Raw genomic sequence first — 14,897 nt, forward strand, 5'->3', positions numbered from 1 at the left:
TTTGGTAATGACTCACTTCATAGTACTCCTGGCAGCGATATACTACAGGGTGCACATCAAGGGAAAATGTGTTGTCACATCTGCAGGGCTTCTGCTAGGCCTGGAATTCTAATGTAAGTGCCACATTCTGAAGCTTTCTGATTCTGCTATTTTAATTACAGTTCAAAGCTATATCTAAATGTCAAATTTGTGCAGAATTTCACAGATATGTGGTAATCTATCATGAGATTGAATGGCCAAGGAATGGTACAAATCTGACCACTTCCCTCAGATCGTCCTCTGTGTTCTGTTTTTTATTTGATGATAGTTAGCCAGGCTCCCTCTATTAAGAGCCAAGTAACCTATTAATCCCTTGTACCATGCTGAGGAAGTGCATCTTTGGTGTCCCCACACTTTCAGTATGGGTTACCTTTAGTGCTATCATCAGTTGCCAAGGCCCTCGAGCTCTGAAATTACTTTGCTAAAATTGTCCCTCTTTCTCAGTTTTGAATATGCTGTTTAAAATCTTCCATTTTGAAATTTTGGATTTTTGTCCTATTATCTCTATGGGTGGTGAGATATAAATGTTTTGATTTATAATATTGCCCTGCATTAAAAATCAGCAATTGGTCCCTCTTCCTCTATTGCACAACATTCTAATGCATTTTAGGAATCTATCCTGTCTATGATGTAGGTTGTACATTATTAGTGAACTGGTGGATTTTAGGCCAAGAACTGTTGCAAATGCAGACCCATGGTATTGTGGATCAAGAGTCATGGTTGTATCTTTAATTTTCAGCCTACAACATTTATCTGATAGCACTATTCCTCAAGAGACTAGCCGTGAAATCTCACAAAAACTGTTCTCGGAAGACCGACGTGGCCAGAAGAAATAGTAGATCACTCATCCTCCAACTTTAGCAAAGAATACTGGGTTCTAGCTGTCTCAGAGGATATGCTACATTGAGATTGTATCAGGCTTCTGATAGTTTGAAGTCCTATTGAATGGGGCATTACAATGAAAGCATCTGTTGCTTGTAGTCATCAACCATGTCGAAGATAGGAAGTAGACACCAAAGAGTCATCAAAACGCTGGTCAATTGGGAATACGTGGATATAGCCTCTTATACTAAACAGGGACATGTAAAAGACATTGTACAGTGAGGTAAGAACGTCTGAACAAGCTAATATCTTTTCTTGCAGCAACAAAAATAACTTGCTTAGTAAAACACTTATAGTAAAGCATGAATACCCAAGGCACTTAAGGGAAGTATTATAAATCAAAGCTTTATGTGGTGCACTGTTGAACAGAAGCAAACACGCAAAACATAATGTCTGTTCAATTCGACATAAACTTCCACAGAGCCGGCTGTGAGTAATGCTGTTCCAAGCTCTGAGACTGTCTTCAAAGGGCTGGCTCTGTCTTATATCCCTGAGGGTGATTGACAGCCAACTGGGTGGGGCTTGGTCCATTCAGGTCAGCTGATTGACAGCGGGCCAGGTGTTGTCTTGTCCCTGTGCTCTTCTGCAGGTACAGAGGTTGCCCCCTGCAGTCAGCCAGTGGTGTACCACTACAATTTATATCTTACATAAGATTTTAGAGCAAAAGACCAAATTGCTAGTGAAAAGTTTTAAGCAGTATCTTCAAAGCTGAAAAAGAAGGGAAATAGTTTAGCTAAGAAATTTCAGAACCAGAGGAACTTGGCATGTGATGACACATCTCCTAATAGGGGAGTCATTATGTTTAAAGATACATGAATTAGTACAGATATCTCAGAGACTTCCATGCCTGGAAAATATTATGAGAGGCAAGATCATTTAGTGATTTAATCATTTCACCACAAAAATGAATATTTAAGATTAAGGCTTTAATTAATCTTGATACATCCAGAGGTCATTGGAAGAGTTTTGTGTAGATTATCCTTTATGGATAGTCAGAGTACATTGGAACAATCAGCTGTGGAGGTAATAATCGCAATGATTGAGCCTTTCAGGAGGAATGATCAGAGGCAGGGCAGTCAGGAGAGATTATGGAGGTAAAAATGTTTGCTATGAGGGTACAAAGTAAGGTTTGATGCTCAGGGGGTAGGGTGAGCAAATTTAAGTCCTTGGGAGTCACTGTCTCAGAGGATCTTTCCTGGACCCAACAAACAGCATTGTGAAGAAAGCATGTCAGTGTCTCTACTTCCTCAGGAATTTGCAAAGGTTTGGTATAACATCAGAAACCCTGGCAAATTTCTACTGATGTGTGGTGGAAGGTGTGCTGACTGGATGCATCACCAATACACCTGAGCGTAAAGCCCAGCAAAAGGTAGTGGACACAGCCCAGGACATTACTGGTAAAACCCTCCCTGCTATTGAGGACATCTAAGGGGAACAATGTCATCAGAGAGCAGCAGCAATCAAGGATCCACACCAGCATTCACTCTGTACTTGCTGCTCCCATTAGGAAAGAGGTATAGGTGCCACTAGACTTGCACCACCAGGTTCAGGAACAGCTGCTACCCCTCCACAGTCACATTCCTCAATAACAAACTCAATTAGGAGCTTATTTAAGGACTTTTCTTTTGTACTGATAGGCTCTACAATAACCACGAAGTTGAGAGTTGGGGAATGATAGGCTTTAATAAACACCAGACTTTGGCTGGGCCGGATCCAGGTACAGGAATGCTGGAAGGGGGGAGGGAGGTTGACCTTTATGGCCAGGTCATAAGGGGAGGAAACATAAGAGATGAGTCACTAGTGGGTGGGCCAGCCTCATACATACAACAGCATACCGGCAGGGAATAATGTACAAGGAGAAAACATATCACTACATGCACATTATTGATATATATATATACATATATCTGTATGTATATATATTATATATATATATATATATATATATATGTATATATATCTGGATTGCACAGTTTGTTTACATTTATTTATTTCTTTACATGAGTACATTGAGTTGTTTTTTTGCCCTGTCAGTAAGTGGTAATTCTGCCTCATCGGAAGGTAAAAGAATCTATGTGATGTCATGTATGTACACTGACAATAAATCTGAATTTTAAAAAAAATCATGTTGGCTTCAGGTACAAGTGATTTAGTGGTGCTCATTGTTACCACGGTCACTTCATTGCACCAGGGTCTTTGATTCCATCCTGACCTTGAATAAAGTTGGCACATTTTCCCCATGGCTGCAAGAGCTTCTGCCGGATCATTCCTACATCCTAATTTGCCAGTAAGGTAAATTACCACTTACATTTCCCGTGCACATGGGTGGTAAAAGATTCAAAGGGGTATTTCAAAGAGAATAAGTTGTAGTGGTACAGGGCAAGGAGTGGGCGAATTGGGTTGATAGGATTTCTCTGCTCGGAGCCATCTTAGACCTGAATGGTCTCCTTTATTGTAGAAACTATGGCAGAAATTGAGAACAATCTAAGTCCCAGTGATCAGAAATAAAGATAATGATTTTCCTCTTCCCATTGTCTTTTCGGAAGAAATTTCTGCCCATCCTGTACAGGAGATTTGTAAACAAATCTGACCATTTAGAGGCCATATCAAGAGGTGGTGGTGAGGGAAGCTAGTTGTCATTAACACACATCTTAAACACTTTTTTGCATTTTTGGACCAGTATCTAAACTATCTTGGAAATGAAACTGAACAGATGGGAGACATTTGCTTTGATCCTGAGCTGCTTGCATAGTTAATGGTTGGTGTTAATGATTTCTTATGTCAGGTTATCGATGTAAAAATCTACTTTGATCTTGCTTTATTCTTCCGCTTTCTGAAGAGCTTTGTCCCTGGCATGATAGAAAAGATGTCCAAAGTGCCCTTGAGCATCATGCCTTTCTTGTAACTCTCCTTCTCTCCTCTTAGGGCTGCTAACTGTGGGGCATCGTTCCATGACTTGGCTACTCACCACAATCAAGTTGTTTTGTGTTGTGTTACAAATGTCACATTATTTTTATGTTTGATTAAGATACCAGTTATAAATGTGATTTTTAATTTTAAGTATTCTACTAGATCTAGTTCTCCTGGCATATGATGTCCAGCACTCTTGCTTAACAGTTTTGTTTTAATTTCCCATATACCAATACCAATTTTCAATTTAGTCTATTTTATTTATTTTTACTTTAAAAATAAGCTTTAAAGTGTCTTGCATTTTCCTTATCCCCATTGTCTATTATTTGCACATGATCTATTGCTTTACAAGACAGCCATTCCTTTCATCCTGTCCCATCCCAATCATTATCTTCTTTCTCACTAGGATTAAATGAATGTTACTGATTCACTCACTCTCTTCAACCTGTATTTCTGTTCAGGTGAAATAACATGGACAATAATTCTACATGATAATTACTTCAGATTTGGCACTCATTCATCAAAAGGCAGATTCGTTTTTCATTCCCTGCAGCTCCTAAAAATGAACATATTGCTTTTTAAATGTAATTTGCATTAACAAGGCTGCAAAAGATAGCGAAAGATAGTGTGCATGGGCACTCAGATTTGTAGTTAGATTTATTGATATTTGGCAGCTAAATTTGTTTCCTTGAGAATGCACACTTTAAAATTATAACGTATTTAAGTTCACAAAGCACAGCAAAAATACAATAGTTCAACACTCAGAGCTTTGTGGTAGACTAACAGATGTTAATATTAATGTTATGGATGTTATTCCAACATTTTTTAAATTTGCCTTTTTCAGATGATATGCAGACAGTTGTATATTTTTTCCAGTGAACTCAGTAAGTTTCAAGGAAGTGCAAAAAACTAGGTGACATTTAAGTGAATGCAGGAAACAGGATTGTAGTAAGTTTAAACCAAGCATAAGAAACAGGGGACCAACGGCCACTGCATGACCACAACCAGGCGTGAAGCAAGAAATTGGAGTCAGTGGTGTACTAGGGGAAGTGTGGGGATTAGGGTTGATGATAATTGGAGCCACAGTATGTTAGAAGGAATTGAGTCCCCATAGTGTTAGAGGAAGCATGGAACTAATCACCTGCTGAGCCTGAGGCCAAATCATCGAGTTTCCAAACTGCTTACCATTTCAGGGTCACAAAAAGTTAGGAAAGAGTGCTTACAGGTGGCAACATATTATGTGAATTTTATTATGTTAGCAAACTTGAGGAGTGCTGAGTGTGGAGGACTAAATGGCCATGTCAGAAAAGGCATACCCAATGCTTTATATTTTTGCATTGTACCATGACTACATTGGTCTGTTTCGTCCCATCTATGTTTTCCTTATCTCTGCAGTTGGCCATTATGTGGTGTCGATTGTTTTCCAACACTCTCTCCCCACCTTGCCTTTATTAAAAATTGACACATTCATGTAATGTGGATTTCCTGTACAACCTATATCTGGGTTCCTATCTCACTCTGGGGAATTCAGCAAATGGTTATTAACAGCAATCTTACAGAACAACAAAAAGAAAACAACATTCCTAACAGAAAAATATAGTAATGCCCTTTACAGAAGCAGTTTAAAATGAAATTTTGCATTAATTCTCATACGTTGATGTTAGCTCAGATAATCAATCATTCAATCATTAAGGATTAATGAAGCACCTTAAAAGGGAGAGAGTTCAGAAAGGGATTTTTCAAAGTTTGGAAATCAGTAAAGTTAAGTATGGGTGCAATTAAGTGAGGTATGAAATTAATCCTGGCTAAAATAGCAGTACATTTGACTTTTATTCATGGGTATGATCCTCTATTGAAGTCCCATTCATTTCAGAGTCGAGATATCTTCTGCATATTTTATGATGTGAAGAATCATACTTTTAACTTTTCTCATCTGCAGGAAAATGTTAACATTGAGGAAGCAGCTCAATGTTTGGTGAAACACATCATTGCCAACGAGAATGATCTTGTACGGTCTGCTGAATCTAATGTGGTCTCCCCAACACTCAATTCCTTCAGAAGCAATGGCAACTGCTCATCTTGTTTCAAGGCTTAAACTTTCAAGACTTACAAATCAAGATTTCACTGTAATTACAGCTCTGACAATTTTTATACTAAGCTTCAATTTTGTCATTTACTGTGAAAACATAACAGGAGTCTGGAATTTGGAAACAAAGTATAGCTGAATAAGAAAGAAGACATGAGAGACTGGAAATGCTGGAATCTCGAGCAATAAAACAATCTGCTAGAGGAACTCAGCTGGTTGATTAGCCACCCTTTCCCCCTTAGGCTAGTAATCTCCTCTCTCTACAATTAGTCTTGGTGAAGGATTTCAACATGAAATATCGATAGTTCCTCCCCACCCCCCCACCCCCCAACCCCTACCACAACTCGATAGTAATCACTTCCACTAACGTAGGTTGCATAACAGAGAAAAAACAACCCCAGGCTGCTTCACAAGAGTAAGAAATGAAAGTTTATCACCATACTGATCGACTGTAAAGACAATATTGTCTTCTTGCTTGGAAAACAAAGAATTTCAATCAGGCTAACTGGACTATACTAGATTGGCTGTTTCAATGGGAAAGAAATAGGCAGGATATTTAGTAAAGGGCTGATCTGGTATTGCCTCTCTACCCCACTAGAAATGAATTTCACCCTTCAGGCATCATTTTCATTCTTCAAGAAAAGAAAGCCTCTTTGCATAACACAATTATGTGTTTTGCTTTGGTCAATTCACTAAATGATCCAAGTTGACCCCAATGCTGAAGGTTGTGATCTATGGTTTTCCTCTTCATTACTCACATATTTATGACACTCCCTTAATGTTAGTTAATTCAGCACAGACCATGGATCAGATCTGTACGATTCTGCATAGAATCATAAGCACCTTTCACGCTTATCCAGTTATTAGTCACAATTCTGTGCGGCAGAGAAAGGGCTGTAAGCATTGAATTGTATGCACAGTTGCATGCACGGAGCACTCATGGAGGGATTTCTCTGCCTCATGGAATTCTGGGAGGGCAGCTATGCCATCACTTTTTCCCACAGTCTTTATAAATCGTGCGCGATAGCGCAACAAACTTTCCCATGCTGATTAAAAATTGTCCGCTATTGCTATTTATTGCTAGTACTTTCCCAGGGTCCCTTATAAAGGTTTATATATGTCGGCACAACAATGGGCTGAAAGGCTTATTCAGTGCTCTAAATAAAGCTTAATTATGTTATAATTAGGCATGATTAATTTCATAATACATTGATCAGGATTTAGGGCAGGTCCACCATCGCTTGATCTGACATGACATCAATGGTAGAAGGTAGAACACTCTTATCCCTGGGTTTGGCTCATGTTGAGTTTGAAAGTTTGCAGTGTCCCGTTTAAGTGTGGCCAAGTGGCAAAAATGCCATTCCTAACCTGACAATGAATGGCTGATTTACTGGGATGCATTTGTGAAAAGGCCTATAGCTTCAAAGAAAAGTGGTTAAATCCAGTCAGTTCAAATTTTTTATTGTGAGGCATTGCAGATTAAACAAACAATAATTTGCTTTGTTAACCTTTATTTATCCAAATGTCCATGAATTTGTTTCCTGACCATGGTTTCTACCAGCTTCCTCAGCAACGTTAAATTTTAAATGTTCTTGTGTAAAAGGTGTAACATTTTCAAGCACCTAATCGACTAGCACCACCTATATTCAGTATCTCAACTATTTCATCTTTTGACAATAGTAAAAGGACAGAAATGCAGGAGGAATTCAACAGGTGTCACAGTGTCTACTGGATGTAAAGCGATGTTTTGGACCTGAGCCTGCCTTCATGAATGAAAAGCATATAGGCACCTGAATTAAAAGGCTGGTGAAAGGGAATGTGAGGGCAGAGGAAGGAGAACAGACCAACAGACAAAAAGTGTTTCCTGGGTAGGAGGGCAGGAGAGAAAACAGGTAGGAATTGATTGGGGGAGGGGGGTTGGCTCTATGAATGCAGAGCTGGGGGAAGGAGACAGAGGGGAAAGGGAAGAGAGAGATAGGAGGAAAGGAGATACAAGGATAGATGAATAGGGGGAGGCTAATAGATACCAATGGTTGATATAAATGCCTTTCATTTGGAGGACATATGTGGTGTTCCTTCATTTTGTGGGTTGGCTTAGACTGGGAGTGCATGAAACCATGGACAGACATGTCAGCATGGGAATGGGGCAGGGAATTGAAATGGGTGATCAATGAGCGATCCCTGGTATTGTGTTGGTCAGAGATGAAGTGCTGAATGAAGTAATCTCTCAGTCTGTGTCCAGTCTGTCTAATGTAGAGGTGATCACAACAGATGCAGTAGATGAACCCTGCAGATTCACATGTGACAAGCTGCTTCTCTTGGAAGGACTGTTTTGAGCCCTGAATAATGGTGAGTGAAGAGGTGTGGCCACAGCACCTCATCCAAAGGGTTGATTGAAGAAGTGGATGGAGGGAGCAGTCCCTGCAAAAGGCAGAGAGGGTAAGAGAAGGGAACATATATCTGGTGGTTGGAATTGCATGCTAGGTGGTAGAAATGTTGGATGCAAAGGGTGGTGGGGTGGTAGGTGAGGACAAGGTAAATCCTGTCCGTTTTGCACATGGGGATGGAGGGGACCATGGAAGATGTGCAGGCAATTGATGATTTGCAAATGAGGGCCAAGTTGATGGTGTGGATGGGAAGCTACATTTGTTGTAGGAGGAGGACAATTCAGATGATCTGGCGTGGAAGACTTTGTCAAAGATTTTAATACCAACTTCTTTGATGAACACAACCATCTGTGCCATGTTCTGTTTCTAAATAGATTTCTTATAAGCCTTACCCATTTCCATACTATCCAATCATTTTTATGGCCAAAAGAGGAGGACTTGGTTTCATAACTCATTGTGTTGGTTCAGTTATTTTGTCCAAGTCTTACAGGATGGGATGGAAATGTCAAGCCCTACTCCAAGAATGGACATATGCAATTCAGAACACTAGTACACTAGCAAAAGTATTATGCTGTGAATGAGATGGAAAATTGAAGCCCATGTTTACATTGAAGTGAATATTAATAATACCACGAGACTATTTAGAACCATAGAACACCACAGCACAGAAACAAGCCTTTTGGCCCATCTAATCCATGTCCAGCTATTTTTCCATGTTTCTCCATTAGTCTGTACCAATATCATAGCTCTTCATACCCCTCCCATCAATGTACCCATCCACATTTCTTTTAAATGTTGAAATTGAACTCACATCCACCATCTTTGCTGGTAGCTCTTTCCATACTCTCTCCACTCACTGTGATTTGCTCTAATGTTCCCCTTAAGTATCCACTGGCCACCGTGACAGAGGTGCACCAAAGAAAAGGTACAAGGACTGCCTAAAGAAATCTCTTGGTGCCTGCCACATTGACCACCGCCAGTGGGCTGATATCACCTCAAACCGTGCATCTTGGCGCCTCACAGTTTGGCGGGCAGCAACCTCCTTTGAAGAAGACCGCAGAGCCCACCTCACTGACAAAAGGCAAAGGAGGAAAAACCCAACACCCAACCCCAACCAACCAATTTTCCCCTGCAACTGCTGCAACCGTGTCTGCCTGTCCCGCATCGGACTTGTCAGCCACAAACGTGCCTGCAGCTGACGTGGACATTTACCCCCTCCATAAATCTTCGTCCGCGAAGCCAAGCCAAAGAAAAAAAGAGATAACCATATAACAATTACAGAATGGAAACAAGCCATTTTGGCTCTTCTAGTCTCCACTGAACTAAGTACTCTCCTCTAGTCCCACCTACCTCCACTCTGCCCATAACCCTCCATTCCCCTCCCATCCATAAACTTATCCAATTTTTCCTTAAATGACAAAATTGACCCTGCCACCACAACTTCTCCCGGAAGCTCATTTCACATAGCCATCACTCTTTGAGTGAAGTTCCCCCTCATGTTACTTCTAAACTTTTGCCCCATAACTCTTAACTCATGACCTCTTGTTTCAATCTTTCCTACCCTCAAAGGGAAAAAGCCTATCCACATCAACTCTATCTATCCCTCTCATGATCTTAAATAACTCTATCAAATCCCCTCTCAACCTTCTACACTCCAAGGAATAAATACCTAATCCTTAACTCATTCTTGTCTGATCCATCTTCAGTGGAAAAAGCCTAATGACTTTTATACTATGGCCTTCATAATTTTGAATACCTCTATCAAATCTCCCCTCATAATCCAATCCTTGAGGGAATAAAGTCCTAAACCATTCAACCTTTCCCTGTAACTAAGTTACTCATGCCCCAGCAGCAACCTTGTAAATTTGCTCAGCATTCTTTCAATCTTATTGAGATCCTTCCTGTAGGTAGGTGACCACAACTGCACGCGATACACCAAATATGGCCTCACCAATGTCTTATGTAACTTTAACATACCATCCCAACTCCTGTACCCAATATTTTGATTTACAAAGGTCAATATGGCAAAAGCTCTCTTTACAACCCTATCTACCTATGATGCCACTTTCAGGGAATTATGTATCTGCATTCCCAGATCCTTCTGCTCTATTGCACTCCTCAGTGCTTCCAGTACAGGTCCTCACTTTTCTATTTGAAACATGCTCCATGAAAATTTGTTGCCAAATTTGCTCACGTGATTGAACTACAATCCATTGACTGTGAAACATTGTAATAAGACAATAAAATATGCAAACTCTTTCTTTTGTGTTAAACCCAAATGAAGATGTACATTGCATTTCTGCTGAACATCCCTGTTCTCTCTGAATTGCATTTGCTCCAAGACACAAGCAAATTAAATTTATATTTTAATCCTTCATTTAAAATTGCCCAAACTCTCAACCCTGGCAATCTCTGAAACCTTTTCCAAAGATATTGCATTATATAAAACATCGATTCCTCTGCCACAGACTTCAAATGTGTGTTTTTCTTTTATCCCATTGTGCCCATGCTTTTCTTCCTAAGCTCTTGACTGTTTCTGCCCCTATCTCTCATAACACACAGTTTTAATGCTCTTTTTGCCTTTGATTCAGCTTGGGATTCTTTGCTACATTCAAGGCTTGATGTAAATGCAATTTTTAACTATAAAGAGAATTGAACAATAAACAGGATATTTCTCTTTAAAAGAAAATCTAATGGTGACTCATTCTTCCATGTATAATAATGTTGATAGTAGTTTCCAGCAAAATTACATATTAAGATAATAACTCTCCAAAGCACCTTTACATTGGAAAATCTGGATGAAAATATTCTATATTTAATAATGGGATAGTTACTCTGTTCTTGAAATATTGCTAGCTGCTTTCCACTAGTCCTGGAATTTAGAAAAGAAAATATCTCCTACCACTAACTTCATAGTATGTTCCTAGAAGGCCAACTGGACCCCACGAGAAACAATGGATTTTGCCTCTCTCTGCTGCATTCTCTCATATTGGGCTATGAATCATCTAGTTGCCATCAGCTCAGTAATGCTTCCCACCATCTCCTTCAGTCGCAGTGCACCTTCCATTTAAGAGCTGGTATCAAGCTAACTCACGGAGCTTCCTACTCATGGTATTGTGGCCTCTGCCAAGATCATTTAAATTTAGACAAATATCGCAGTAGCAGACTTTTCTGGCCCATGAGCCCGTGCCAATTAACTCACAATCCTTGTATATTTTGAAAGGTGGGAGGAAACTGATGCCCCTGGAGGAAACCTACTCAGATACAGGTAGAATGTACAAACTCCTCACAGACACCACTAGATTCGAACCCGGGTTACTGATGATGTAATAGCATTGCACTAACTGCTATGGTAACCGTGCTGTCCCATAAGCTGCTCAAGAACCGATATTTATGAAACAGTCTTCATAAACTTGTGGATCTGCCTGCATTGTCACAGGTAAGTGCCATATTGCATTCCCATGCTACTCACCAGATAATCAATTTAAGTCCTTTTGCATTTCAGACTCCATTGTAACTGCTGATTGAAGAGTATTATTCTTCTCTGACATTGAAACAATATTCACCACAATGTACTACTTGTGTGTTTTATGAATTTAAACACTGACTAAAAATTGATAGATAAAATGGTTGTGGCTGTGCTACTTAATCCACCTGCCATCAGAATCCATGACTTGAACACACATACCTTGCGCTCAGAAAGCAGAAATCACAAGCACATAAAATGAAAGTAAGTTCAGGAGTCCCACAGAATAACTGTAATTAGCAAGTGCTGGTTGTCATCATAACAGCCAAGAGGTGAGCACCAAATCCACCCATTGCTCCAGTTCTCACAAGACAACATTGGTGCCTCTCAGTCCTTAAGTTCTCACAAGACCGCATAGGAACAGATGCCTTTTTCACTGCTTCACAAGGTGACGCAGTAGAGGGAGGTCCTTAGTGATTGGGTGCACAAGAAGCACCAAATACTGAAATGATGGAGGTAACCAGACAGAACTCCAGAAGGGTGAAAACCTGGCTCAGGTCTAATGACTTACTTCTGGTCAAGGTTGGTGGAAACAGCAAAAAAATCTTATCAATCAAAAAATGTAATACCCTCATTTACTTACCACTGTTCTGATAGTCACAAAAATACCTCTTATCCAGACAGAGAGTGTTAGAGTGCTGAGTTTTTCCAGCATTTGCACTGCAATTGGCTGAAGAGTTACTCCCCAAATTACAGAGTGTATGTAGCTACTATGTAGCTAGAGGAACACTGGACATGATTCTCACACCATAACAACTCCAAGAAAAAATGCAAGGAGCAGCACAGCTGCTATACAGAGACTTCTTGAATCTGACACAAATCTCTCAAGAGGAGGTACAATGTAACAACCTTCTCAAATTCAGCTGCCCACAAAACTGTCTCTATCATCCATTTGATGCCATGATACTGTTGCATCCACAACAGAACATATTTCAGTGAAGACCAATACCAAACCAAGCTCTTCTCAATCTTTCTCACTGCCATATCATACATCACCCACAGCAAGCTTCCCACAAGAGTGAAGCTGATGTTCAGAACTAATGCAAAACTCTTAATTTGTAGCAACCACCTCTCCAAAGCCAGTTTCTTCTAAACCTCAATAACCAGCTGCAGTACGCACATGATTCTTGGACAGGCACAGAGGCTGAGATCCATATCGTCATTGACTTGGTCACCAAAGCATCTTAGAGGATACGTCAGCAACTGCAAGACTCCACCAACTTGATCCTGCTGCATCACAAAGTACTCTGATAATAAAGGTCCATTGAGTGTAAACATGGACTACTTCCTATACTTGGGGGTACCTTTCAGCAAATCCAGATACTGATGATGAAATTCACCATTATCTTCAATGTGTCAGCTTTTAGTTGGTGGGGGGAAAAGGGCATTTGAAGATAAAACTACTGGGCAGCATTGACCTTGTTATATGTCTCAGAGACCTGGACTACCTGCACCAGGCATCTCAAGGTAGAGGAAAATTATCAGCAATACTAACTCTGCAATATCTTCCTGACAAGAAAGGTAAATAGGCAAAAGTCACTGTACCTTCTCAGACTGATACTCTCAGTATCGAGGCATTAGTCTCAGTTAAGTTCAAATTTATTGTCGTCTGATTGTATGTGTAAAGGTGAAGGTTCCAATGTTGTCATGTAATACTGCATTTAGAATGTATCATACATAAAATTCTTTAACTCTGTCTTCCATAAGGTAGAAATAAGGCCCTCGCGAGGAACAAACTCACAGCCCCAATTTACAAGACCAGTGCCCTAACCACTAAACTATCAGAGCCTTAACCCGATGAAACAGCATATATCCAGATTATAGTGCACACAAATACAGACCCACAGTACACAACAGTACACACTACACTCAAACAACATAAATACATAGCCATCCAATATATATATATAGACATAAATATGTGTTTGTGTGTATGTCTATATCTATATCTATAGATATAGATATTTATACAGGTACACGATCCTTTATCTGGACTTCTAAAATCCGGAAAGCTCCAAAATCCAGTAAGTGGGGAGAGAGGTGCCCGGCACTTGGGGAGGCGGCTGAGGGACCGGCAGTTGGGGGAGATGGCTGGGTGACTAGAAGGGGTGGATATGGCAGCACAATTCGGGTGGGCTTTCCGAAATCCAGAAAAATCCACAATTCGAAACACACTGTCCCCCAAGGGTCCTGGATAAAGAATTGTGTTGTGTACACATACATATATACACATACACGCACACAGACACAAACATATATATATATAAAATTAATTTATGGGCTTCTAGAATCTCACTGCCTGCGGGAAGAAGCTGACTCTCACCCTAATAGTCCTGGATTTTATGCTCTTGTATGCCTTCTTGAAGGTAGTGTCTCAAAGATGCTACAGGCTGTATGGTAAAGGTCCTCGATGATTCTTTAAGTATTAATCCCCCTCTGCACTGAACTCCAATTTGATTCTTTACATCTACCTAACACATTATGATGCTGCCAGCCAGTTCACTCTCTATTGTGCTCCTGTAGAATTTTGTTAGGATGGTGGCTGGTTACCTTTCCCTCCTCAACCTCCTTAGAAAGTATAGATGCTGCTGTGCCTTCCTGATGAAAGAGTTATTATGGGTCCAGGCTAGGTCATCCATTAAATGAGCGGCAAGGAATTTTGTTGTTCCCACTCTCTAATGACGAAGCCATTGATACGTAATGGGGAGTCCACAAACACCTCTGTCAATTTGTCCAAGTTGAGACTTCATTTGTTACTCTTGCACTGTTGTATAATCCTTTCAATCTCCTCTCTGTAAGTCGACTCATCATAAGGCCAACTACCATTGTGTCATCCACAAACCTAATAAATCAGTTGGAGCTGAATCTGGCAGTTCAGTCATGAAGTAGAAGCGTGGACTATAACAGGTTGTCCATGCAGTCCTGAGGTGCCAATGCACAGTGTTGGTGCTTGATGGTTTGCTGTCAACCCAGATAGATGTTGGTCTTTCAATGATAAAATCCATGATCCAGTTGCAGAGAGGGGTACTGAGTTCCAATGAAGTTAGCTTATCCACCAGTCTCTGGG

At 40.3% G+C, this 14,897-nt stretch overlaps 1 protein-coding gene across 1 annotated transcript in view; it reads left to right on the plus strand.

The window, feature by feature from the left end:
* LOC138740019 (ras-related protein Rab-38-like) overlaps positions 1-5,926 on the plus strand; it is a 40,221-nt gene extending 34,295 nt beyond the window's left edge. The window contains exon 3 of the mRNA XM_069892469.1: positions 5,771-5,926. Within this exon, the coding sequence (XP_069748570.1) occupies positions 5,771-5,926 (156 nt within the window). The remainder of the gene's footprint in view (positions 1-5,770) is intronic.
* Positions 5,927-14,897: the final 8,971 nt, after the last annotated feature.

This window comes from Narcine bancroftii, chromosome 7 (assembly GCF_036971445.1).
Source record: "Narcine bancroftii isolate sNarBan1 chromosome 7, sNarBan1.hap1, whole genome shotgun sequence".
NCBI classification, from domain to species: Eukaryota; Metazoa; Chordata; class Chondrichthyes; order Torpediniformes; family Narcinidae; genus Narcine; species Narcine bancroftii.